This window comes from Ochotona curzoniae, unplaced genomic scaffold (assembly GCF_017591425.1).
Source record: "Ochotona curzoniae isolate NIBS_2020 unplaced genomic scaffold, NIBS_Ocur_1.0 contig_2692, whole genome shotgun sequence".
Lineage (NCBI taxonomy): Eukaryota > Metazoa > Chordata > Mammalia > Lagomorpha > Ochotonidae > Ochotona > Ochotona curzoniae.
In genome coordinates, this window is record NW_024465556.1 from 18,760,381 (window position 1) to 18,785,654 (window position 25,274).

At 42.4% G+C, this 25,274-nt stretch overlaps 1 protein-coding gene across 1 annotated transcript in view; it reads left to right on the plus strand.

The window, feature by feature from the left end:
• Nucleotides 1-925: 925 nt before the first annotated feature.
• SAMD8 (sterile alpha motif domain containing 8) overlaps nt 926-25,274 on the plus strand; it is a 47,227-nt gene continuing 22,878 nt past the window's right edge. Inside the window, exon 1 of the mRNA XM_040976015.1 lies at nt 926-1,099. Coding sequence (XP_040831949.1) covers nt 926-1,099 — 174 coding nt within the window. The remainder of the gene's footprint in view (nt 1,100-25,274) is intronic.

Here is a 25,274-nt window from a genome sequence, read left to right on the forward strand (position 1 = left end):
AGGGCCATGGGTGCTGACCCAGACTGGGAACCAAAGGCCCACTTCTCACTAAGAGTGTTTTCAGGATGGTGGTGGGGACTGTCCCCCACCCGAATGGGTTGGAAACATGAAGCTCTGTCTGTCCTCCTGCCCACACTGCCTATTGGTGGAAGAGCCAAAGGTGTCTCCTCCTCCATGGGGCTGGGCGGACAGCCCCCACAGCGGGGAGGGTCCCAGCTGCCCCTGGCCTGCTCTCAGGGAAGTGGTCTGCACTCCTGTCCTCCGCAGAACCGGCTCTCCCACCCTGCTGCACGTGGCTCTGGTCTAGGCCGAGGTCTAAGAAAGGCTACAGTCCAGATCACCCCTGGCCCAGTGCCCGGTTCATGCCAGTGCCCGGCCCAGGGTGGGGGGAAGACTGTCCTCAGAGAAGCGTGAATAACACAGATTCTGATGTTAGACGGATTTGGCTTGTCATACCAGCTCGGGCACATATTAAGCGTGATGTGTCAGACATCATGTTTCTTGGACTTGAAAGTGTTGAAAGATCTACCCTGTAGCTTTGGTGCAAGGATTAAATGATACAGGCGTATGACATTTGGCGCAGACACAGGGCCAAGGGACGCTCAGCGATAACACTGAGTGATCACTGGAGGTTGACGCCGGGCTATTTTCCTGCTCAGCCTTCAGTCCCGCGTCGAGATGCTGTGCATCCCCACCAGCCCCCCGCTGTCCTCACGGGGCTTGGCCTGACGCATGCGCCGTCGGGCTCCCCCGCCGTGCCGTTCTCCTCTCCGGCCCTTCTGGAAGCTCGCGTCCCTTCCGGCCCTGGCCCCGCCCCGCGCCGCCGGTAGGACCCCGCCCCCCGCCGGTAGGACCCCGCCTCCCGAAGCAGTTCCGGTTCGGCTCGGGAGCTGCTGCCGGCGCGGCGGTGCCGGGGGCCGGAGCGATGCCTGCGCGCAGCCGCCACCGCGCCCGCCTCCCCTCGGGCTCCCCGCCCCGGGCTCCGCCCCCGCCGCGCGAGGTGCTCCTCTCCGGCGAGCCCCGGAGGGCCCCGGACTCCGACGGCGGCTCGGACGCCGACTCGGATCTGGGTCCCGAGAGCCCGTCACAGCCGGCGGAGGTGAGCGGTGGCCGGGGGCTGGGCTGGACGGGCGGCGGAGTCGGGGTGCTGGGAGCGGGCAGTGAGGGATGGAGCCGGGGGCTGCGGAGGGGCCGCGCGGAGACGGTTGAGGGAACCCGGAGAGTCAGCTCTAGAATGGAATCCGGGGGAAATGGAGGTTGTTGGGCCCGAGGGTCCCGCGGAAGGACTCCCCGGAGAGGGCTTGGGGCTTTAGAAGGCGGCACCTGGAGCTCAGAGGAGATGCTCCTGGCTGTGGCTATGAGAGATGAGGAATGGGAGGAGCAGGACCCGGGCGCCGTCATCCCGGGCAGGCTGGGGGAGGTGGTCGCCGTGGGCAGGGCTGAGACTGCATGGCATGGGGGTGGGGGAGATTGGGAAGAGGAAATGTCAAAACAGAAAACAAGCCTTGGAGATGCTAGCGTCAGATCCCACGAGGGTGATGGGTCCTGTGGTTTGGGGGCTTTCTGGTTGATGTACAACGGATCCTTCTGAGAAGCGAGGAGCTGTGTTTGTCACTGATTTCGCCTCCAGGTCCGGGGGGAAGCAATGAAGAGGAAGTGATGTCTGAGAAAGGTAGTGAAAGGAATAATTCTGAAAATAAAGATACCCTTCGTATTTCTTCTACTGGTAGCGATGTGTTTTGTTGTCTCCCCCCCTTTGGTATTTCTTTCATAAGTTTAAATGCTAACATTTAGATCCTTAGTACTGAACACACTGCCTTTACATTTTAAACATGACATGCTTGAAAAGGAGTGTGGGCACTTGGAGCCTTACAGATACTCACACCATGAACTGGTTCCACTTTCACAGCTTGGGTTGATCACGGGGTAGAAATAGGGTCAGTGCAAGTTTCTGGGTTAAGAGGGCAGGATCGGACTGGACTATAACACCCACCGGTTCTTGCGTGGAAGACAAGGCTGGAAACAGAACTGACCCAGCAGTTGCAATGACCAGCATAAGCTGGTTGGGGCGCCGGACGGTGCTGGACCCTGTACTAGCAAGCACACACAAGAATCAGGTCTGGGATCACCTCAGACAAAGTTTCTTTGGAGATCCCTTCAACTAAACTGCTCAGAGCCCCAGCCATGAAGAGACTGTCAGCCAGTGGATTCTGAAGAGATTTCATCGTGCTTGGAATGGCGATATTGGCAGCAATTCAGAACTGTTAAATTATCAAAACTGCTTGAGCAGGACCCTCAGAGCATGCCCCACATCAGGGACCTGGGATGGGTGGGAGGCTGGGTGGGGTTTTTCCTTTGTTTCTCCCCTGACACCAGATACGGGGGAAAAAAAGAAAATGATGATATTAGTGTGGAAACAATAGTCTTACCCATTTTCCTGTAGCCCTTGACCCTTTGTACCCTAGTCATCTAAGTAAGATGATTAAAACAAATTTTAAAAAGTTAAAAAGAGAGCAGGTAAAAGGAGAAATGAGTTCATCATAGTCCAGGAACCACCAGGTCCTCGTGTCACTGGTGGCTCCCATAGGGAATTATCTCTTGGAAACTGGAGTAATCATTTTGACAGATTTGAGGAGCAATTACTCAGGTAGTATTTTGCAAATACTGTACAGATAGCATTTGTAGTTCATTGATCTGGAAAAAATGAGGCTACAGGATGTTTATAGTTGGCAGCTAGTGTTGCTGGGACAGTGGGCCCACAGAGGGCCTTGATAGAAGGCATAGTACCATGTACATGCAAGCCAGAGAACTGATGGCAGTGGGTATGTGTTTAGTAGAAATAAGTTAATTTCATTTCGTAGTTTGTGAAAGTGTAACATGACCTGGTGCATGGTGCAGTCTTTGTTAGACTTTAGCCACAGGTCTCATAGGATGTTTGCCTGTCAAAATTTTTTAGTCGGTGTTAGGTTTTGCAAAATTATTAGCCTTTTCATTTAATCAAGCATTTGTACTTGGTAAATGGACAGCTACTGTTTCACCTTCAGGAGATTCCAAAGAGCTTTTGGATTGATGTGTATAGACTGTTGCCTTCAAATGCTCAGAGGAATCAGCATTAGACCGGGAAGTGGTAGACTTCACTCTTAGCTGAGGTGGTTAAGAGATTAGCTTCCATTCCTTTAATTAGAAACAATGTTTCTAATTAGAAGCTTGCCTTGTGTAACTGTCTGTCCAGGTGTTTTCCTTCTTTATTATTTACTTGAAAGGTAGAGAGACAGAGCTCCCATTCACTGGTTCATTCCCCAGATGCAGGCAGCAGCCAAGGTCAGTCTGGATCAAAGCGAGAAGCCTGGAATCCATCTGGGTTCCCCATGTGGGTGGCAGGGACCCAAGTACTCGAGCCATCTCTTGGTGTCTCCCCGGTTGCACATTTAGTAGGAAACTGGGGTGGACACAGAGCCCAGACTCAAACCCAGGCACTCTGTGAGGGATGCGGGCAGCCCAAGCTGGTGGTCAGCTGAGGGCCAAGTGCCTGCCCTGTGGAGGTGTCTGCTTCCCTTCACAGCCTGAGCTCCTCCAGAGATCTTGTCTTCACACTTAGCATCTAGTAAGGCTTGGCCTGTGAAATTTGCTGAACTCAACTGAGACAGAAGACTTTTCTAGTAAGGTTACTTCTTAATGTTACTGAGGAATTTTTTCAAAAAGTATTAGATGGAGTTGTACAATTAGTTTATTAAAATGCTATGGTCGTTTGATTTCCGCACCCTCCCACCCCCCCTTTGTCAGTTCTCCTAAGCACTTAGTTGTAAAGAAAATCAGCTTTATGGTAGAGCAGTTTTTCTAAGGCTGAAGCAGCCATTGTGAATGCTGTGACAGAACATGAAGAGAGAGTTAGATAAATCAGTTTTGATTTCAGTAGGACATGCCTTGTATGTAAAGACTCACAGAGCACAATTGCTTATAAGCATGTTTCTTTTGTAAATCAGTACATCCTTCAGTATTTCTTTAAAACTTTGGTATAACTAATTGAGATATCTTTGTAGCTTTTATGAGAACTAAAAGTTGAGCATTGTTTGGGAGACATTGTTACATTTCAGCTGTCCTAATAGATGTGGTTATTATTTTGTCTTAAAGATTGCTAGATTAACTAGTTAGTTTTTTAAGATTTTTGCATCTGAGTCTGGTGTTATCTGTGCTGTCACTAGCTGGGGGTGCCTGGATCACCGTTTGTAGGCAGAATCCTGTCTTCAGATTTTACTCCTTTCATTTTCTTCATGTGTGTTGTTAGTGAGGATTGAATTCATTTTTTAAAATTTAGAGTTTCTGTAGCATTAATTCTTTTTTTCCCTATGATTTATGATTTATTTATTCTTATTGGAAATGCAGGTTTTCAAAGAAGAGAGGTGGAGAAAGAGATCCACTGGTTCACTCCACAAGCAGAAATATAGCCAAAGCTGAGCTGATCTGAGGCCAGAAACTTGGAGCTTCTTGCAGGTCTCCTGTATGAGTGTAGAGGTCCAAGGACTCGAGGGCCATCCTCTACAGCTTCCCAAAGCAAGGAGCTGCTTTCTCAAGCAAGGAGCTGAATCAGAAGTGGAGCAGGCAGGATTTGTGCCATTGCCCACATGGGATGCTGGCACTTGCAGGTGGAAGACTAGCCTGTTGAGCCATCATTCTAGTCCCTGTAGCTTTGATTCCTTTTGGACATCAAATTGATTTAGAGGCATTCTATTGAATCTGGGTTTTGCTGAATTATCTCTTTTGAATGATTGTAGTGTTTGGTAGAAAAATATAAGTTAATGATTCTTTTGATGAATTTAGGTTAGAAAAGGGGACTGTAACTTTTTGCTTTATCATTTATTGTTATACTTTTTGTTTGGGAGTGAAGGTTTTTTTTTAACTTCAGTGTGCTTACATTAGCTTAAAAAGAAGGAGTTACTTATTTGCAAAGTGCTGTATCTAATCATTCTCTTGCATGTGGTTAGGAGGGAATTCTTTAGAAACCTGGTAATTTCTTTTCCTTTTTGTTCTCAAAAACTATGATGTGATGCAGTAGGCTGAGAACAGAAGGAGTCACTTGACCGTGCCAGTGGGTCTTACTTCAGTTCTGTGGTTTTCTTGGCCTTGAGAAATGAAGAAGTTAACCGAAAAAACAGGAGAACAGGGCCAGGCATGCTTGAAGAACAAATCAGTGTTTATACCCTGGTCCTGTCGCTGCGGCCAGATTTTTGCCATCTGAATGTGTTGATACGACTTTGTAACAAATCTGTGGTATAAATATTCCTGTCCCCTTGCCTGTACACAAGGCACTGTCGTTGCCAGGACTTAAGCCTGTTGCCTTGCTGACATAGTGACTGTATGATTTCATGTTGAAATGATCCATGAAATGATGGCAAATGTATCTGTTAACTAAGAAAACTTGGTTATAAATATCTTCAGAAAGTACAGTTCTGTGATAAGCATTTCAGGCATATTATGGGAACAGTGAACTGTATTTGTATGTCTTTATTGTGAGTTTAGTTAAGCTTACAAATTATGCCAGAACAGGAAGGAGCTGTCAATGTAAATATATTACCTTGACATTATGTTGCTGTTCACTTAAAAATTCTTGAAAAGATAAATTCTGTTATTTTCTGTTTGTTTTTATTGCAAAGTCAGATTTACAGTGAGAAGGAAAAACAGGGAGAAAGATGTTGTGCCTGCTGATTGACTCCCCACGTGGCTGCAATGGCTGGAGCTGAGCCGATCCAGAGCCAGGAGTTTTTTCCAGGTCTCCCATGCAGTCACAGGGTCCCAGACTTTGGGCCATCCTCTGCTGCTTTCCCAGGCCGCAGGCAGGGAGCTAGATAAAAAGTGAAGCAGCCAGGACATGAACCAGTGCTCATATGGAATCCTGGTATGTGCAAGGTGAGGATTTAGCCACTAGGTTATGGCACTGGGTCCAAAAGATAAATTCTTAGAGATGAGAATTGTAGATTCTGCTAATTTAGGGTCTTTCTATAGGTTAGGTTAGGTTGGAGTTAGAAACACCTGCAAATAAGTTTTGATCTGTAACTCTGAAACTAAATTAATTTAATCAATAGAATGTTAGTATGAGAGCCAGAGATTATCAAAATAATACATTAAAATTTGGGTCCAAATGCACTATATTTTCATAGTATGATAGAATTTGAAGTCTTGAGCCAGTTTTGTATTTTTCCATTACAGAGATTGGATTTGGGAATGTGTGTCATATTTTAAAGATTTATTTATTTTTATTGCAAAGCCATAGATATACGGAGAGGAGGAGAGACAGAGAGGAAGATCTTCCATCCACTGATTCACTCCCCACGTGACTGCAACAGCTGGTGCTGAGCTGATCCAAAGCCAGGAACCAGGAACTCCCTTCAGGTCTCTCACACAGGTGCAGGGTCCCAAGGCTTTGAGCTGTCCTTGACTACCTTCCCATGCCACAAGCAGGGAGCTGGATGGGAAGCAGGGCTGCCGGGATTAGAACCAGCACCCCTATGGGATCCCGGCATTTCCAAGGTGAGGACTCCAGCCACTAGGCTACCACAGCGAGCCCCGTGTGTCATATTTTAAGTAAAGATTTTGCCAATCTACATGTCCAATCCCTAGGCTGCCTGAGTGTTTACCTAGTGATTAGAGTAGGAACTAGAGTATCATATACTTGCCTGTAGCCATGTCAGGAATGCTTCACTAAATTTACCACTAAATTTTTATCAACTTATTAAAGGTTTTACTATAACAGGATATAAAATGCACTGTTATGTCTATCATTTTCAGTTCTGGATATGAATTAGGTATAACCTTTGGGGAGTATCTTAAAGCAAGTTGGAGCCAGCGAAGATTTGTGTTGACATTTTGTATCTTGTTTTTCATTTTTTTTAAAGATTAATTTATCTTACTTGAAAGAGTTATAGAGAAAGAGAGAGAGAGAGATCTTCTGCCTGCCAATTCACTCCACAAATGACCACAAAGGCCAGAGTGGGGCCAGTCTGAAGTTGGAAGTCCAGAACTTTCTTCCAGTGTCTCATATGGATGTGGGAGCCCAAGGCTTTGGGCCATCCCCTGCTGCTGTCCCAGGCCTTGAGCAGGGAGCTGGATCAAAAGTGAAGCAACTGGAACTTGAAGCAGTGTCGATATGGATGTTGTCCCTACAGGTTCTGTGTGCTTCATTTCTCATCCAGCTCCCTAGCAGTGCACCTGGGAAAGCAACGAAAGATACTTCAAGTTCTTAGACCCTTTCCACCCATATGAGAGGCCTCGATGGAGACCAGGTATCTGGGGGAGTGAACAAGCAGATGGAAGATCTGTCTCTCAATCTTTCTTTAACTCTGGCTTTCAAAGAAACATTTTTTTTTTTTAATTTTAGATGATGTTTACATAGTTGATCAGAGTGGGGAGTTTCCAGGGTTGGGGAAAAGTAGGTGTGATCATTGTTTCCCAATTTTTTAGTTCTTCCCATTTCTTGGGCGGGTGGGGGAGATAAGGGAGAAGCCATACCTAGCTTGCTAACCACCCTAGTACTCAAGGATGGGGATCGGCCACCAGTATATACCCCAGGGTCCCGATGTGGCCTACACTGCAAGGATTCTGCCCAAATGATTGTGGTAGTTCGAAAATGCTGTCCATCTCGCTGATCCAAGGATGAGGAATCCCTTCCAATATCCATTAGCTAGCAGAGTCAACCTTAAAGTCTCCATTCACCCAGATATTTGCTGTCATTATTTGGTTGGGCTAGTTATCCAATTTGTTCTGTTCTCCTTTCTCTGCTATGGCACCAGATGTCCTGTGCAGGCTGCAATGGGCTGCCATATCCTCTGTGTGCACCAAGGTCTGCTGTTCACTACTATGTCTCTTCCACTGAGGAGGACCTGTTCTCACAGATGAGCCCAGGTGACCCAGGCTCCACCCAGACTCTCTGAAACTCTCCCTTGATCTCTCTTTAATTCTGGCTTCCAAATAAACAGGCCTTTAGAAGGAGAAGAAGAAAAAGAGTGCACAGTCAAGGCAGTGAAAAATCTTAGCTGAAGTACAGCTAAAAGAATGACTGTGTAACTGGGAGAGCAGTTCATTTTTGTCAGATGTACTGTCCTGAATTTTGCTCAGAAGTAGAATATGACAGAGCAAAAATAATTACTGAAGAGTTTTTAAAAATGTGTGCTAGGGATTGATTCAGGGTCTTTGGAACTGTTTTGTAATTATAGCAATTTTGTGAAGCTGTGTGGTTACGAAGAAAAATCATTTTTTTGGTAAATGTAGAGAGACTTGTTTATTCACTGAAGTGGTTTCATTTAGTATTATTTTTGTTTTTAAGATTTTCTTATTTGGAGCTGGCATGATTGTTCAACCAGCTAATCCTTTACCTTGCAGCACTGGCATGCCCTGTGTGCACCAGTTTGTGGCCCAGCTGCTCCCTCCACTTCCCATGCAGCTCCCTGCTTATGACCTGGGTAAGTAGTGGAGGATGATCCAAGTCCTTGGGACCCTGTACCTGTGTGGGAGACCCAGAAGAAGCTCCTGGCTCCTGGCTCCTGGCTCTTGGCTTTGGATTAGCTCAGCTCTGGCCATTGCAGCCATTTGGGAAGTGAACCAGCAGATGGAAGATCTATCTCTTCTCTATGTGAATCTGCCTTGCCAATAAAAATAAAGCTTTTTTTTAAAAGATTTATTTATTTTTACTACAAAGTCAGATATACATAGAGGAGGAGAGACAGACAGGAAGATTTTCTGTCCGATGATTCACTCCCCAAGTGACCACAACAGCCAGTGCTGTGCTGATCCAAAGCCGGGAACCAGGAACCACTTCCTGGTCTCCCACACAGGTGCAGGGTCTCAAAGCATTGGGCCGTCCTCGACTGTTTTCCCAGGCCACAAACAGGGAGCTGGGTGGGAAGTGGAGCTGCTGGGATTAGAACAGGCACCCATATGGGATCCCAGGCATTCAAGGTGAGGACTTTAGCCGCTAGGCCATGCCGCTGGGCCCTAAATAAATCTTTTTTAAAAGAAAATTTTTTTTTGTTTATTTGAAAGTTTGAATTACAGAAAGGGAGGGAGAAAAAGAGAGAGAGAGTGAGAACCATCTTCTATCTGCTAGTTCATTCACCAGGCTGCGATGGTCAGAGTTGACTCAGATCAACTCCAGGAGCCAGAAACTTCATGCTTGTCTCCCACATTGGTACAAGGCTCCAAGCATTTGCACCAATTCGAACTGTCTTCCATTGCTTTTCCCAAGCCATGAACAGGGAGGTGGATCAAAACTAGAAGAGTTGGACAAAAATGCGTTCTGTGGGATGCTGGTGTCATAGGCAGTGGCCTTACTACATCACCATATTTGCCTCTAGGGTTCAAGTTTTTTAAGGGGATGAAAGAGCTGGACAACCTCAGATATTCTAAACTGCAGAGAGACTGTGCAGTTTGTCCATAAATGCCCAAAGTAAACTTTGTTTTTAAACCTTTTTGCTCTAAAAAGAATTGTATGCTTTGGTTTATGGGTCTGTTGACTAGTGTAATTTGTATTGTGTGCATATTTGATATGTTAGGTGACATTTATGTTTATTTTAATGTAGGTACAACCAAAATATATAATTGCCTTAATGTTATGAAATTTTATATAAGTTTTTTATCTCCCATTTTATTGCCTCAAGATATGGATTTTACACTTTCAGTTATATTCCTCACCTGGAAAAGGAATTATTTTAATTTTTTTTTCTAACTGTATGTTGATAATAACTCCCAAGCATAGCATACTTTTTGCTTAGGAATCAAATTTTATCACTTGTGAATTCTTTTAGGTGTGTATGATACTGTGGCTTTTAAAAATAACCACAGTGTTTGGATTCAGAGGACAATTGCTACAGATAACCTTACTCTGATATTTTGGAGTATTTTGTACACACACACACACACACCAAGTAAAACAAAGGTCCAGCATATTTCTTATTACTATAAATATCTGAACACAGATATTGATTTTGTAAAGTTACAGGGAATAAAATAGAAAACTATTTTTAAGATATTTTTTTGAAAGATTTTACACAGAGAGGAAGAGAGACAGAGGGAGAGAGGTCTTCCACAAACATCCTCATCTGTCAGAGCTGAACTGATCCAAAGCTTGGAGCCAAGAGCTTCATCCCAGTTTCCCATGTGGATGGAAGGGCCCAAGGACTTGAGCCATCCTCTGCTGCTTCCTAGGTCATTAACAGGGAGCTGGGTTGGAAGTGGAGTAGTCGGGACAGGAACTAGCACCTATATAGAATGTCAGTGTTGCAGGTACAGGATTAGCCTATTTTGCCACCAGGTTGGCCCCAAAAAACTTTTTTGTTGATATAGCTGATGTGTTCTTAAAATTACCTAATCAAGGCCCAATGCAGTGGCCTAGTGGCTAAAGTCCTTGCCTTGAACATGCCGTGATCCCATATGGGCGCCGGTTCTAATCCCGGCAGCTCCACTTCCCATCCAGCTCCCTGCTTGTGGAGAAGGAGAGACAAAGAGAGAAAGATCTTCCACTTGCTGGTTCACTCCCTAAGCAGCCTCAACAGTTGGAGCTGAGCTGTTCCAAAGCCAGAGGCCAGAAACTTCCCTTCAAGCCTCCCACGCTGGTGCAGGGTCCTAAGGCTTTGGGCCGTCCTTGACTGCTTTTCTAGGCCACAAGCAGGGAGCTGGATGGGAAGTGAAGCAGCTAGGACACAAACTGGTGCCCATATGGGATCTTGGTGCATGCAAGACAAGGATTTAGCTACTAGGCTATCACACCGGGCCTTGTTTCTCAATTTCTTAAGCCTTAAAGAAGTGCTTTAAGATATTAGCAATAATCAATTGCATCAGCCTACTACATGTTTTAAAATGTTGTTGAGTGATATGCTCTTGCTCAGATTACTTTTATTTAATTAAATTTTATATTTAAACAGGTTTTTATATTTTAAAAAACTCATGTTAGCATGTACAATTATTGAGTAGCTGAACTATCTCATTGCTCTGTGTCTGGGGTTTTGTGTATGTGTTTAAGATGTATTTGTTTCAAGGGCAAGGTGACAGAGAGAAAGAGGGAGATCAGTGTTCCATCCACTGGTTCTCTCCCCTGTAGCTGGTCTGGGCCAGGCTGAAGCCAGGAGCTCCAAGCTCCATCCTCATCTCCCGCATGGGCGGCAGAGGCCCGAGGAGGTGAGCCGGCTTCCAGGAGCATTAGCTGAATGAGAAATGAAGCAGCCAGGACTCCAACCAGCACTTGGATGCAAGTGACACTTCAACATGTGGCATCACAGTGTTATTTAATTACATTGTTGTTTTGCTGAAAGGTTATTCCATTTATTAGTTTCAGCAACTATTTTCAAGTATTTATATTTGTCTCATGCTAGTCCTAAGATTTTATGCCTTAAATGTTTCTTGCCTACTGCTTTTGACTGATAGATAACTATTGCACTGGCCTCAGTGTGATGTACTTTAAACAGAAACACTATTGTGTGTTAAAGAGCTTTCTCTGTGATTACTCATTGTTACATGCACATTGTATAAAATGCAGACATTTCAGAAATATGTACTGTAGAGAGGGTTGGTGCAGTGGCTCAACAGATGATTTAATCCTCTACCTATAAGTACCAGCATCCCATAGGGGTGCCAGTTTGTGTCTGGGCTGCTCTACTTCCCATCCAGCTCCCTGCTTATGACCTGGAAAAGCAGTAGAGAATGGTTCAGGCCCTTGGGTCCCTGCACCCATGTGGGAGACTCAGAACAAGCTCCTGGCTCCTCAGCTCTGGCCGTTTAGGGAATGAACCAGAGATGGAAGATATCTCTCTCTCTCCTTCTTTCTGGAAAGCTGACTTTTCAATAAAAAATAATCTTAAAAAAAAAAATGTACTGTAGCGAGTGTCACAGCCTACCTGAGGAGTAGTTACTAATAGTTTGATATTTTTTTTTATTGAAAAAGTATACATATATTGGGGGTTTTTTTAGGAAGATGTTTCTTGAAAAGATGTAACTTTTTCCTTTGAAATAATGTAGATTCACAGGAAGTTGTAAAGATGGAGGGATTTTATGTACCCTTCACCCAGCTACATCTTACATAATCATATTACATTGTTAAGGCCAGGAAACTGACATTGGGGTAGTGTGTAAATATAATTCTGTGTAATTCTGCCGTGCATACATTTATGTAACCATTGACCTGGTCAAGATACACAGATATTCCATAGCTCTAAAATCTCCCTAATCTGTTTCACACATATCTAATCTTGTTAGTTTGGAATATTACACAGATGAAATCATACAGTAGTGACCTCTTGAAATTGGCTTTTGTCCTTTATGTAATGCCCCAAAGACTCATCCAGTATTTTCTGTACCAGTAGTTTATTAGGTTAAAATAAATTACATGGTCTGAGTGTATCATTTTTGAGTTATTTACATATTGCAGAATATTTTGATTTTTTATATTACTACTGCTGTTACTACTGCTGTTAACATTTGTGTATAGGATTTTGTGTAGACATAAATTTTTATTTCTCCGGCATAAATATAGAAGTAAAGTTGCTGGGTTTGTGATGAGTTCGTGCTTAGTGTCCAACATGGTTTGCCATTTTACATTCCCTCCTGCAGTGTGTGATACATCCAGTTTCTGTGCATCCTCGCAGAATTTCTTGTGCCCCAGTTTGCTTAATGGTAATTGAAATAGTAGAGGTAGATAGTGATTCCTCATTATAGCTTTTATTTGCATTTCCAAGGTGGCAAGCAATGTTGAACATCTTTTTTTATGCTTATTTGCATTTGTATGTTCTTTTGGTGACAGATCTCTATGTTTTCTGCCCATTTTTCTAATTGGGTTTTCATTTTTTACTGGTTACTTTTGAGTCTTTTTTCTTTATCTATGTGAGTTCTTTATCACGGGTGTGATTTAAAATTTGGGAATTACTTTTTTTCCAGGCTGTAACTTTTCTTTGCATTTTCTTTATAGGGTTTTAATAAATAAAAAGTTTCAATTACATGAGGCCACATTGTTGACTATGTGAGAAGGAGAGTTGGCTGTTGTGTGTCATGTCACAAAGTCGTGCCTTAGGACCTCAAGCATATTTCTGAGGGTTCTGCCCAGGTGGATGCTGTTGCGTTAGCCCTGCAACTGAATTCTTGCCTTGCACACCTGAAATCCCATATGGGCACCGGTTCGTATCCCGGCTGCACCACTTCCTATCCAGCTCCCTGCTTGTGGCTTTGGAAAGCATTCAAGGACGGCCCAAAGCCTTAGGACCCTGTGCCTGTGTGGGAGACCTGGAAGAGGTTCTGGGCTCCTGGATTGGAATTAACTCAGCTCTGGCCATTTGTGGCCACTTTGGGAGTCAACCAGCAGACAGAAGATCTTTTTCTGTGGCTCTCTTTCTCTGTGTAAATCTGACTTTCCGGTAAAAATGAATATTTCTTCAAAAAATTTTTAGATTCCCTAGGTTTTTTATTTTCTTAAACTGTTACCTGCAATTTTTATTTCTTCATTCTAGTATTTATGGCTTTTATTTCTTTTTCTTGCCATATTTTACTGGCTCAAACTTCCAATAAATACTTTGGATAGTAGTGTTGAGGGTAAACATCCTTTCCTTGTTTCTGATCCACAGGGAGGAGCATCCAGTCTTTCACTATTAAATATAATGTTAGCTGTAGATGTCTTATAATTGTTTCTTAATCTCATTAAGAATTCCTACTGGGTCCTGTTGTGTGGCACCACATGTTAAGCTGTGGCTTTGTGATGTTGGCATGCCATACTGGAATGCTACTCTACATTGTGGCTGCTCTGCTTCTGTTCTACCTCCTTGCTAATATGCCTGTTAAAGCAGTGAAAAATGACCCAAGTACTTGGGAGACCCAGATGGAGTCCCAGGCTTCCAGCTTTGTGGTGTGTACCAGCCTGGACTTTGTGGCCATTTGAGAAGTGGATAAAAGGCCTCTCTCACTTTTCACATCCTTTTTTCATCTCTCTCTCTCTGTCACTCTGCCTTTTAAAATAAATTCTAAAAATTATAAAGTATGGAACGCAGTGGTGTGGCCTAGCAGCTAAAGTCCTCACCTTGAACGCGGCGGGATCCCATATAGGCGCCGGTTCTAATTTCAGCAGCTCCACTTCCCACCCAGCTCCCTGTTTGTGGCCTGGGAAAGCAGTCGAGGACAGCCCAAAGCTTTGGGACCCTGCACCCGTGTGGGAGACCCGGAAGAGGTTCCTGGATCCTGGCTTTGGATTGGCATAACATCGGCCGTTGCGCTCACTTGGGGAGTGAATCATCGGATGGAAGTTCTTCCTCTTTGTCTCTCCTTCTCTCTGTATATCTGACTTTCCAATAAATAAGTAAATAAATCTTTAAAAAAAATTATAAAGTGAAGGATTTTCATTAACAAAATGGCATATAGCTATATTAAACATTGAGCATATGTTGTTCCTTATGAACATTAAATCAGCATACTAAGAGAAACAACAACAACAAAAAAATGAAGAATTTTCATATAAAATTTCTGCTAATGATTTCTCCTGTGTTCCTAGTGTTTGGATAGTTTTTGCTCATACAAGTGAGTGTTTATGACAAGATTTTTTGTCAGTTTTTTTTTTCTGTATCAGTATATGTATGTTCTTATGTTTTTTCTTATTTAGCTGGTTCATATAGTAGATTTTGTTGTTTTGATTTTCATTATCAAACCAGCCTTGCATCTGAAAAATAAGCCTATTTGGTAAGCATGTAAGAGTGTGTGTGTGTGTTCTGTTGGCTGATATTTTGTTGAAGATGTTGGAAATACATTCATGAGGGATATTGGTCTCTTGTGTAGGTAGTTTCCTGTGGGTACCACCTTTTCTGTACCAGATGGAGGTTCTGCTGCCCAGCGTGGGGTAGCGGCAGACAACAAAAGATGTAGGAATTGTGGGTGACCTTGTTGCCACTAAGTGTTGATGATAATCCTGGCTCTCAGCAAGCCCCCTGTGACAGCACCCAGCAGGGTGGGAGTGAGATGCCTCAGTGCTGGGTGTGTGCTGACACCAAGTGAGGAGAGGAGGAGGGGCAGTGATGACAGTCTTGGTTCCCACTTGACCTTCTCGGAAGCCTCTCTGGTGTCTGTGGGATAGCAAACTGTGGTAATGTAGCCTGAGAGTGTTAGAAATCTTGATTCTTCAGTTGACCTTTGCAGCTGGGGTGGAGGTGGAACTGGGGTCACCAGGTTTTTTGTAGTGTTTGAAATAGAACATTATTAGTATTCTAATAGTTAGATAATTACTATCTAAAATGCCTTTTTCTTATTAGGCTGGCTCTTCTGGGCGTTTGGCCAGAGAAAACAGGCTTTTCTTGATGCTCTTTTGTCTGTGCCTATTGGCATTTCTAGATTGTTGGGTTTTCTGATATCTGGTGTAGGGTGTTTGTGTCAAAATAAGCAAAACAGAAATACTCAGAAAACTCACCATGTTGTTCCTTGAATCCAAAGGGGCCTAGCATTCTTTTCAATCTTTTATTTTTATTTTTCTAAGATTGATTCATCTGAATGGCAGAGTTAGAGAGCTAGATAGAGATCTTCCAACCACCGGGTCACTCCCCAGTGGCTGCAATGGCCAGAACTGGGGAAGTTTGAAGCCATGAGCCAGGAGCTTCTTCCAGGTTTCCCATGGGGTGCAGGAACCCAAGCACGTGGGCCATCCTCCTCCTCTGCTTTCCCAGGAACATTAGCAGAAAGCTGAATCAGAAGTGGAGCAGGCAGGAGTCTAACTGGAAGCCCATATGGGATGCCAGTCCTGCAAGTGGGCAGCTTTATCTAGTACACTACAATGCTGGCTCCTTCCCCATCTTTTAGAGTCTTTTATTTGCATATAAAATATCCATAGTGTAATAAGGAAATGTTTGTCTCATCCATAAATCATGCTATTTGAAATTTAAAAGAACAAAATTTGAAGGATTTATTTATTTTTATTGCAAGGTCAGATACACAGAGAGGAGGAGAGACAGAGAGGAAGATCTGCTATCCGATGATTCACTCCCCAAGTGAGTACAACAGCCAAAGCTGAGCCGATCCAAAGCCAGGAGCCAGGAACTCTTCTGGGTCTCCCACGCAGGTGCAGGGTCCCAAGGCTTGGGGCTGTCCTCGACTGCTTTCCCAGGCCACAAGCAGGAAATTGGATGATGAGCTTCACATTCTTCTAAGAATCATTGTTCCTAAAGCACACTCCAGTGTGATCCTTTTGCTCAGAAATATGCTGTTTATGTTGATCATGAAATGTGTTTAACTTGACCAGTACAGGTTTCTATGATGTGACCACCCTTAACTATATTTTCACCTCTACATACAATGTTTTGATACCTGTGTGGGGCGGTTACCCCATGGTTATCAAAATCTATAAAAGCTCAAGTCTCTTGAATAAAATGGTGTAGTTATTTGCATATAAGCTATCAATCCTCCCTTGTACTTTAAATTATGTCTAGGTTAAGTGTAGCACCAAGCACAAAGTAAATGCTCTGTAGATAGTTGTTATATTGTCTAGGAAAAAGCAATCAGGAAAAAAGTTCATGGAGAAGTCTGCATGTGTTGAGACCCATTTCCCCTTCAGTGTTCTCTCTGTGTGGTTGGTTGACTCTGCGGATTCAAACTCCACAGAGGCAGAGGGCTGACTGTGCCTCTTGTCCTTTCCTGCCTTCACACCTTCACTCACAACTTCCTGTTATGCTGTACTTCCCCTCATCTCTTGTCCATCATTTTTTACTCCTGCTAAAAGGCTTGGCTTCTTTGTCACTTGTAGAAACTCTGATGTCACAAACTGGAAATAATCTTTTACTACTCTTGGAACTTTTCCAACTTTTAAATCAATCTCACAAATATTAGCTAAACTAACTGATTACTGGTGTTTGTTTGAGTATTAAGTGAGATAATTTCATAAACTAACAATTACAGTTCCATTTTTTAACGATTTATTTGAGAGAAGGAGACAGATGGAGTTCTTATCTGGTGGTTCACTCTCCAAATGCTTGTGGAAGCTGGGGCTTGTGCAGAACTGACGCTGGAAGCGGGCAGCTGGGAATCAGCTCATGTCTGCCACGTGAGTGGCAGAAACCCAGCTGCTTAACCATCATCACCTCTGCCCCCCAGTGTCTGTGCTGGTAGGAAGTGGAGTCAGCAGCTGGTGCCAGGTTGAAACCTCTGTACTCCAATGTCAGATGTATACTTCCTAGCTGGTGTCCTAGCTCCTAGGCCAAATTTATACCCCTTTTCCTTTTTCTTTTGTTTATTTATTTTTAATGACATTCTGTAATATCCCTTTCTAGGCTAAAATCATTGAGGGTAGGATTCGTTTCAGGTTCATCTAAGTAAATGCTCTGTAACCCTAGTGCAATACCTTTATATAGTATTTGCACAGTAAGTATTTAATAGATGAATAAGCCCAGCATATGAGGGCGTCTTAAGATTAACCCAGTGCTTTAGGGGCTAACTTGTGTATGTAGCTGAACCAAAAGCTTTCATTATTAGACAGTCTTACTATAGAATAATGTTTATCTAGTATAACAGAACACCTTTGATTGATTCCCATTCTGACACCTGGAAGTATGTATGAGATTCAGCTTCTACAGTAATACAAAGCCCTTGGCTTGTGTGAGGCACTGTAATGTAGGGTATGAACATGACCCACACTCATCTTGGACAAAGGTATTTAACCCATGTGTATCAGTAGTCTGTAAAATGTGAAGATTAATAGTACTTACTCTATACAGTGGTGGTGAGGATTCTTTGAGCAAAATATAACACACTGAAAGCTGTTTCTGGCAGGTTGTACATTTCATAAGTGTTAACTAATACAGTTACTACCTGTTCTTACTTTCTGGAAGAAAATGAACACAGTTCAGAACTTGAGTTGTGAGTTAGGATATATGTTCTTTTTAGGAAACCACATCCTACTGACCTAAAATATCGTGCTCCTGCATATCCTGCCCACTTCTTTGTAGTTTTTGATCACATAGCTGATAATCCCAGTCATGCTGGTATACCCATCATGCAGAAGTTAAGTAAATAAGTCCTCTTAGGACTTGGGCTCCAAAAGGATTAACTAACTATACCAAGGAACAATATATGCTTCTGTCTTCTTTTAAGGAGATGATAACAAACTGTTCTAGAAATGCTTTTTTTGTTTTGTACAAATTAATGCTTATTGGTAGATTTGTCTTAACCAACAAATTTAAATGATTGTTTCACATTTCCCATGCTTTGGATTTTCAGTCTGTTTAATTAGTTTAACAGCTATCTAAGCTTACTTTGCCTTACCTAGACTTGGGCCAGATTGTATACCTTAGGAGAGAGCTTGAGGCTTTTAACTTTGGGTACATCATTTTTTCTGGAAGGTAATGAGTCGTGATGGATCAGAAGGGCCTCTCCTGATATAGTTAGTCTGGCTTCATTTATGAGAGACACGAACTGCATTAAGCTCTGGGCTGGGCTGCGAGTGACTTCTAAGATGTAGTCTGAACCAGTCTGACACAGGAGTGCTACCTTTGCCACAGTCACAAAATTGATATTAGATCATCAACCAGGAATCATGGAGTTTAGGAATATACCATCTCTGTGCCAAAAAGGGGGGGGGGGGAAACAGAGCAAGTAACTTAATTAAAAGATCTTGAATAGGAATTTCTCCAAATTAAATATATAAATGTCCAATAAATGTATAAAAAGATCCTCTACATTACTGATCATTAGGGAAATCAAATCAAAAGCATAGAAGATGCCACTTTGTACTCATTAAAATGATTCTTAAACAAAACAAAATCAGAAAATAGTTGTTGAGAATGTAAAGAATTTAAAACACTTAGTGCATATTGCTAGTGGAAATATAAGATAAAAATTCAGTTATTATGAAAGTAATAAAGTGACTCTTTAAAAAATTGCTATGTAAGTTTGAAAGTCAGCCTCCAGGCCATGGAAAAAGTGGAAACAGACACTTGAACAGAGATTTGTGCACCCATGTTTAGTATGGCATTGTTGACAGTAGTGTAAATTCACCTATTGACAGCTGAGTGGGTACACCAGCGTGTGTACACACACATACAACAAAATGTTTTTCAGCCTTGCAGAGGAAGGAAATTCTGACACATTGCAGTTCGAATGAGCCTTGAATACATTATTAAGTGAAGTAAACCAGACGGAAGAATTTATTTTTATGTAATCCTACCTACATGAATGGGTAAATTCATAGTAACAGAAAGTATATGAGAGGTTACCTTGGATCAGAGGTGTGAAAGGATTGGGATTTATTGCAGAGTTTATGCTGGAGTGATGGGAAAGTGCCGGAGGTGGGTGGTGATTGACAGTGATTTGATATAATTGATATATAACTGTACACTTAAAATGGCTAGAGTGACACATTATGCATGTTGTACAGTTTACCACATACATAAAGGCCATATCATAGCTGTGTAGCTGGGACTAGGAAGCTGGTACTGCTGTTCTACAATTGCAGTTAGTTTATGATGCACTTACTGACTAGAAACTGGAGAATTAGGCCCCCCCCAACACAGAAAACCATCATTCTGTAGTCATCTTGTGGATGGCCAAAACTTTTCAGGGAAATGGCCCTTTTCACTTTTTTTGTTTCCACATTTTATTCAGGCCTTCTAGTTGACTGAAACTTAATTCACATTTAGAACCCTAGTTGCGAGGGATGCTGGGAGCACTTTTTAACTTGTACTGTAAGGTAGCTTGTAGTAGGAGGAAACAACTAGAGTGAGATTGGAGAAGATGCCAAGTTCATCTTGTGTGCCACAGCACTGAGTCACTGGTGATTCACTGATGGTCATGTTCCTTTGAGTCTACTCACCATTGCCAACAGCAGCCAGAGTGACCTGCAGCTGAGCAGTCCTGGAGGCAGGGTGGGGCAAAAACAGGTAGTTCCAACAAGGCAGAACAGGGAAAGGACACTTGGTATCTCCTTGCAGTGATAGACAAACTGTGCTTTTTGTTTATTCAGTCCTAGAATACACACAGCAGCTGCAGTTTTGATAGGGAGGATTCAAATCTCGCCTTAGGCGAGATTTGGGTTACCTAATGTGAAGCATTAAGACTAATTAGCTGGGCCTGGCATGGTGGCCTAGCTTGTAAGTCCTTGCCTTGAACACACTGGGATCCCACATGGGCGCCGATTCTAAACCCAGCAGCCCCACTTCCCATGCAGCTCACTGCTTGTGACCTGGGAAAGCAGTCGAGGACGGCCCAAAGCCGTGGGACCCTGCACCAACATGGGAAACCTGGAGTAAGTTCCTGACTCTTGGCTTCAGATTGGCACAGCTCCGGCTGTTGCAGTCACTTGGGGAGTGAATCATTGGATGGAAGAGCATACTCTCTGTCTCTCCTCCTCTCTGTGTATATCTGACTTTGCAATAAAAATGAATAAATCTTAAAAGACTCATTAGCCACAGTAAGTAAAGGACTATTAGACTTAGTTATATTTATAATAAACTTTCATTTATCAGGTATGTTGATAAGAATGTCATGAAAATATATTGGGATGTAATTAATCTGAAACTTTATATGGATTGGAAAGAAGCAAATTCTGTAATGAAGAATGTGCTGGAAAATACATCTGTTTACAGTTTTCAGAACTTTCTAACCAGCGTCCACCAAAAAGATAAAGTTTCTATTGTTCTCCCTTGGACAGGACAGTCAGCTGCTTTTGTTCATTGTCTCCAAGTTGAACTTCAGTTTGACAAATGTGTACTGATTAATTTTACAGAAGTGCAGTCTTTTCTCAGTGTCTTGATGATACAGTATGACTTGTTACTCAACTGATTTCTTAATTGCTTCAGAATATACTTCAAGATTTTATCTCAAATTGGAATTTTTTATATGACCCGATTAACATTTTAGACAAGTACAAAGTTTTGTATGTAGTGCTTTTTAATGTGGATCAGCTTTAGTGATGTAGCTATATTAGTGTTCAAATGATATCTTGGATGCTTTGATAGAATTCTTCTGCCTTTTTATTTATTTTTTAAATTTATTTGTGATTCAGTTCCATAGGCTCTGGGATTTCCCTCTTCCCAGATTTCTGCTTCTAGGAATCTAACCTAAGGTACTGTAGTCCTATTTTTAATAGTAACAAAATGGTAAAATGGTGAACAGTTATCAGCAGTAAGAACATGAAAAGATCATGGTGTAGTCATACAATAGGATGTCATAAAACTTTAATTTTGAAGACTGTTTCATAACATTTAATAGGATTCATGCAATAATGTTAATAGTACAAGATTATATATAGTGTTTGGTTAGGCAGCACATATACTAAAATTGGAAAGATAAAGATTATGTATGGTATGATTTCTTTAATACAAGGTTTTAAGATAACAAAAAAAAGTTTTGTGTTAGTGAGAAATATAGGGAATTACAAGCTGTGGTTCTCAAGGGAGTAATTAAAATTCAAAAAGAAATTCTTTGGGGGCTATGTAATGCTGCTATGTATTTCTGTTATAGAAGTTATAGAAGTTACTTCTATAACAAGTATAACTTCAGATTGTTATAGAAGTATGGTACTATAAGTATAACAAGTTATACTTGTTATAGAAGTATGGTACTATAAAAGATTTAAACAGTGCAGAAATTTGCAGAGTAAAAACCATGAAACTCATTTTTTTACTTCCTTATATAGATAAAATCCAGGTTATCAGTTTGCTTTAGGCTTTACATTAGGTGTATGTTCCATTCTGAGTTACCTTTTATATGTATGGGAGGTAAGGTATGAATTCATGCATCCATTTGTTTTAGTACCATTTGAAGAAAAGACTATTTTTCTCCACTAAATTGCTTTTGCATATTTTTAGAAAGATGTGTGTGCGTGGATTTATTTCTGGACTCCCCTTTTTTTCTGTTTCTTTATGCCAATGCTACTTTGTCTCTCTATTTTTTTCTTTTTTGTTATTGGAAAGGCGGATGTACAGAGAGGAGAGACAGAGAGGAAGAGCTTCCATCCGATGATTCACTCCCCAAGTGAGCCGCAACGGGTCGATACTACGCCGATCCGAAGCCAGGAGCCTCTTCCGCGTCTCCCACGCGGGTGCAGGTTCCCAAAGCTTTGGGCCATCCTCGACTGCTTTCCCAGGCCACAAGCAGGGAGCTGGAAGGGAAGCGGGGCTGCCGGGATTAGAACCGGCGCCCATATGGGATCCCGGGCGTGCAAGGCGAGGACTTTAACCACTTGCGCCACCGCGCCGGGCCCTATTTTTTTCTTTTTTAAGATTTACTTGCCTGAAGGACAAAGCAACAGGAAGTAAGATAGAGAGAAAGATTATCTGTCCACTGGTTCCCTCCCTAGCTGGCTACAACAGCTAGCTGATCCAAGGCTGACGGGAGTCGGGAACCCTATGCTGGTCTCCATGAGTGAGGAGCCCAGGCTGTCTTCAGCTGCCTAACCAGGCACATCAGCAGAAAATAGAATGCAAACTGCCACCTGTGTGGCAGGAAAATAAGTACTTGGGCTGTGGTCTGCTCCTTTCTAGGTACCTTATCTAATCTGGTTGGGTGGAGTGTTTTCCATCAATTTGTTAAAGTTAATGATTTCACCTCTGATCTGTTTCCTTACTAGCTTTTTTTTTTTTTTATTTGAAAGGTAGAGTTACTGAAAGAGAAGGAGAGACAAAGAGAGGACAATCTTCCATCTGCAGTTTCTCTCCCCAACTGGCTGCAATGGCTGGAGATAGACCAGTCAACAGCCTGGAGCCCAGACTTTTCTCGTTCTTCCTTGTGGGTGTAGGGGTGCAAGCACATGGGTCCTACTCTGCTGCTTTCCCAGGCCATTAGCAGGGAGCCAGATTGTAAGTGGAGCAACCAAGGCTTGAAGGAGAACCTATATAGGTCCTGGTGCCACAGGTAGAGGCTAAGCTTGCTGTGCCAAAATACTGAACTTCTATCTGCTTATTACAGCAATTATTGAGAACTGGCATTGCCTAACAAAAAATTAGATATTTGTCTTTTTCCCTACCCTCTGTTGGAGCTTTACTTTGGTCTCATATTAATTTGTATATACTAAGGATTTCTGTGTTTATTGTTTTTGAAATTTTTAAAAAACATTTATTTATTTTTATTGCAAAGGCCTTTGCATAGAGAAGAGACAGCAAGATCTTCCATCTGCTGGTTCAAACCCAGATGGCCACACCGGTCATAGCTAAGCTGATCTGAAGCTGGGAGCCTGCAGCTTCTTCCAGGTCTCCCACGCAGGTCAGAGTCCCAAGGCTTTGGGCCATCCTGGACTGCTTTCCCAGGCCACAAGCAGGGAGCTGGATCTGAAATAGAGCAGCAGGGATGTAAACTGGTACCCATAGGTGGTCCCCAACGGAGACCTGATTTCCTAAAGCATTAGTGCTGTCTCAGCAGGTCTGCATTGGTTGTAAGATAGTCAGGAAACTGAGTGAGAAACTGAACCCCTGTAGTGTGTAAGCATTTCTACTGCTGGGCTAAAGGCTTCCTCTCATCACTTTTAACTGAGGTATTTAAAACAGGTAACTTTAATGTTATTGTTGATATAGTTGTTTATCTACTGTGTCTATCTACTTTTTTTCCCATTTTGCTAGTTTTGTGTCTTTTGAGTTTGTTTTTTCCAGTTTTATCTCCTTTGTTGGCTTACTGTTTGCTTTTTATTGGGTTATTTTAGTAGTCATGAATGTTTCAGGCCATTTCTTAGAACTTGTTCACTGTTATTGATATGTACATTATGTATGCTATAAATCCAACATTGTTTTGCTAGTATTTTTGTTTAAATGATAAACTTTCTTTCCAGGAGATGTAAACAATAAAACCATTATGTGTTTACCCATGTAGTCACTGTTCCCCAATGTTTGTCCTGTGTGCAGATTATGATTTTCAAATGGCAACACTTTTGTTCTGCCTGAAAGACCTTCCTTTCTTGGTGAGATATTTTTATCTGAAAGAGTTTCAGGAAAAGAGGGAGAGAGAGAGATATCTATCTTCCATCCACTGGTTCACTCCCTGTTTGGCTGCAACAGCCAGGGTTGGGCCAAGCCAAAGCCAGGAGCCAGGAATCCCTTTCTGGTCTTCCACATGGGTGCAGGGACCCAAGTACCCGGCTCATCATGGTTGCCTTCCCCAGTGCGTTAACAGGAAGCTAGGTCAGAAATAGAGCAATCAGGAGTCTAATCAGAACTCCACTCTGGGATGCCACTTAGACCCCTCCATTAACTTTCTCAGACCTCGTATCCATTTCCCAAAAGAAAAAAAAAAAGGAGAGGGCAAAAAATGTTTGAAGTAACAAGTACCAAAACTTTTCCAAATTTGATAGACTGTAAATATACATATCTAAGAAGTATAAAAAACTCCAAATAAAAGAAACAATTGAAAATATAGCCAGTCATAGTGCATAATCAAACTGTTCAAAATCAGTAACACTGAGAAAAATCTTAAAAGCAAAAAAGACAATAGACACATTGTATATAAACAAAAAATGAGAGCAGGTTTCCCACTAGGAGCAATGCAGGTTATGAGGTAATGGTATATTAAATACTGAACGAGAAAAAAAAGATTAACCTATTATTCTGTATCCAGTGAAATACCTTTCAAAAACATGTGGAGTTCCTTTTTATATGTAATGGCATCTCTAGCATCTGCTCTGGTCCCAGTTGTGATAACTCACAATGCCCAAACACCCTGATAGAGAAGGGGGCGGTTGCCTTTACTTGAGAACCACTGGTGTTTGGGAGTTAGTTTTGCCTCATTACTACAGTGACATCTTTCTGTAAATTCTGCCTTCAAAACCGCATGATCATGAGATTTTCATTCTGGCTGTTTGGTATAGGCATTTTTCCTGGCCTCATGTGAAAACTGGACTGAGTTTTTCTTTTTTTTTTATTATATTTTGACAATCTTTACATAGTTAATTAGGGTAAAAAGGTTCAAGGACTATAGGAAAGTGGGTAAGACTATTATTTCCATATTGTTTCCTTCATGTATCTGAGGTAAAGGGGGATGTTGAGGGAGAAGCCCACCCAGCCTCCCACCCATCCCAGGTCCCGGATGTGGGGCATGCTCTGAGATACTTGCTCAAGTGGTTTTGATAGTTCACCAGTTATGAATCGCTGCCAGTCTCGCCACTCCGAGCACGATAAGGTCATTGAAGAATCCACTGACTGACACATGGACTGAGTTTTTCATTTCTGTGGTGCACGTAGCCAGGAGGACATTTGATGGGATTTGTGTTTAGGGTTTTTTTTAAGCACCTGCAGAACAGTTTTCTAGCATGACTGTATGATTTAACATTTCCCCTGCGTTGTATGAGATGTGCAGTT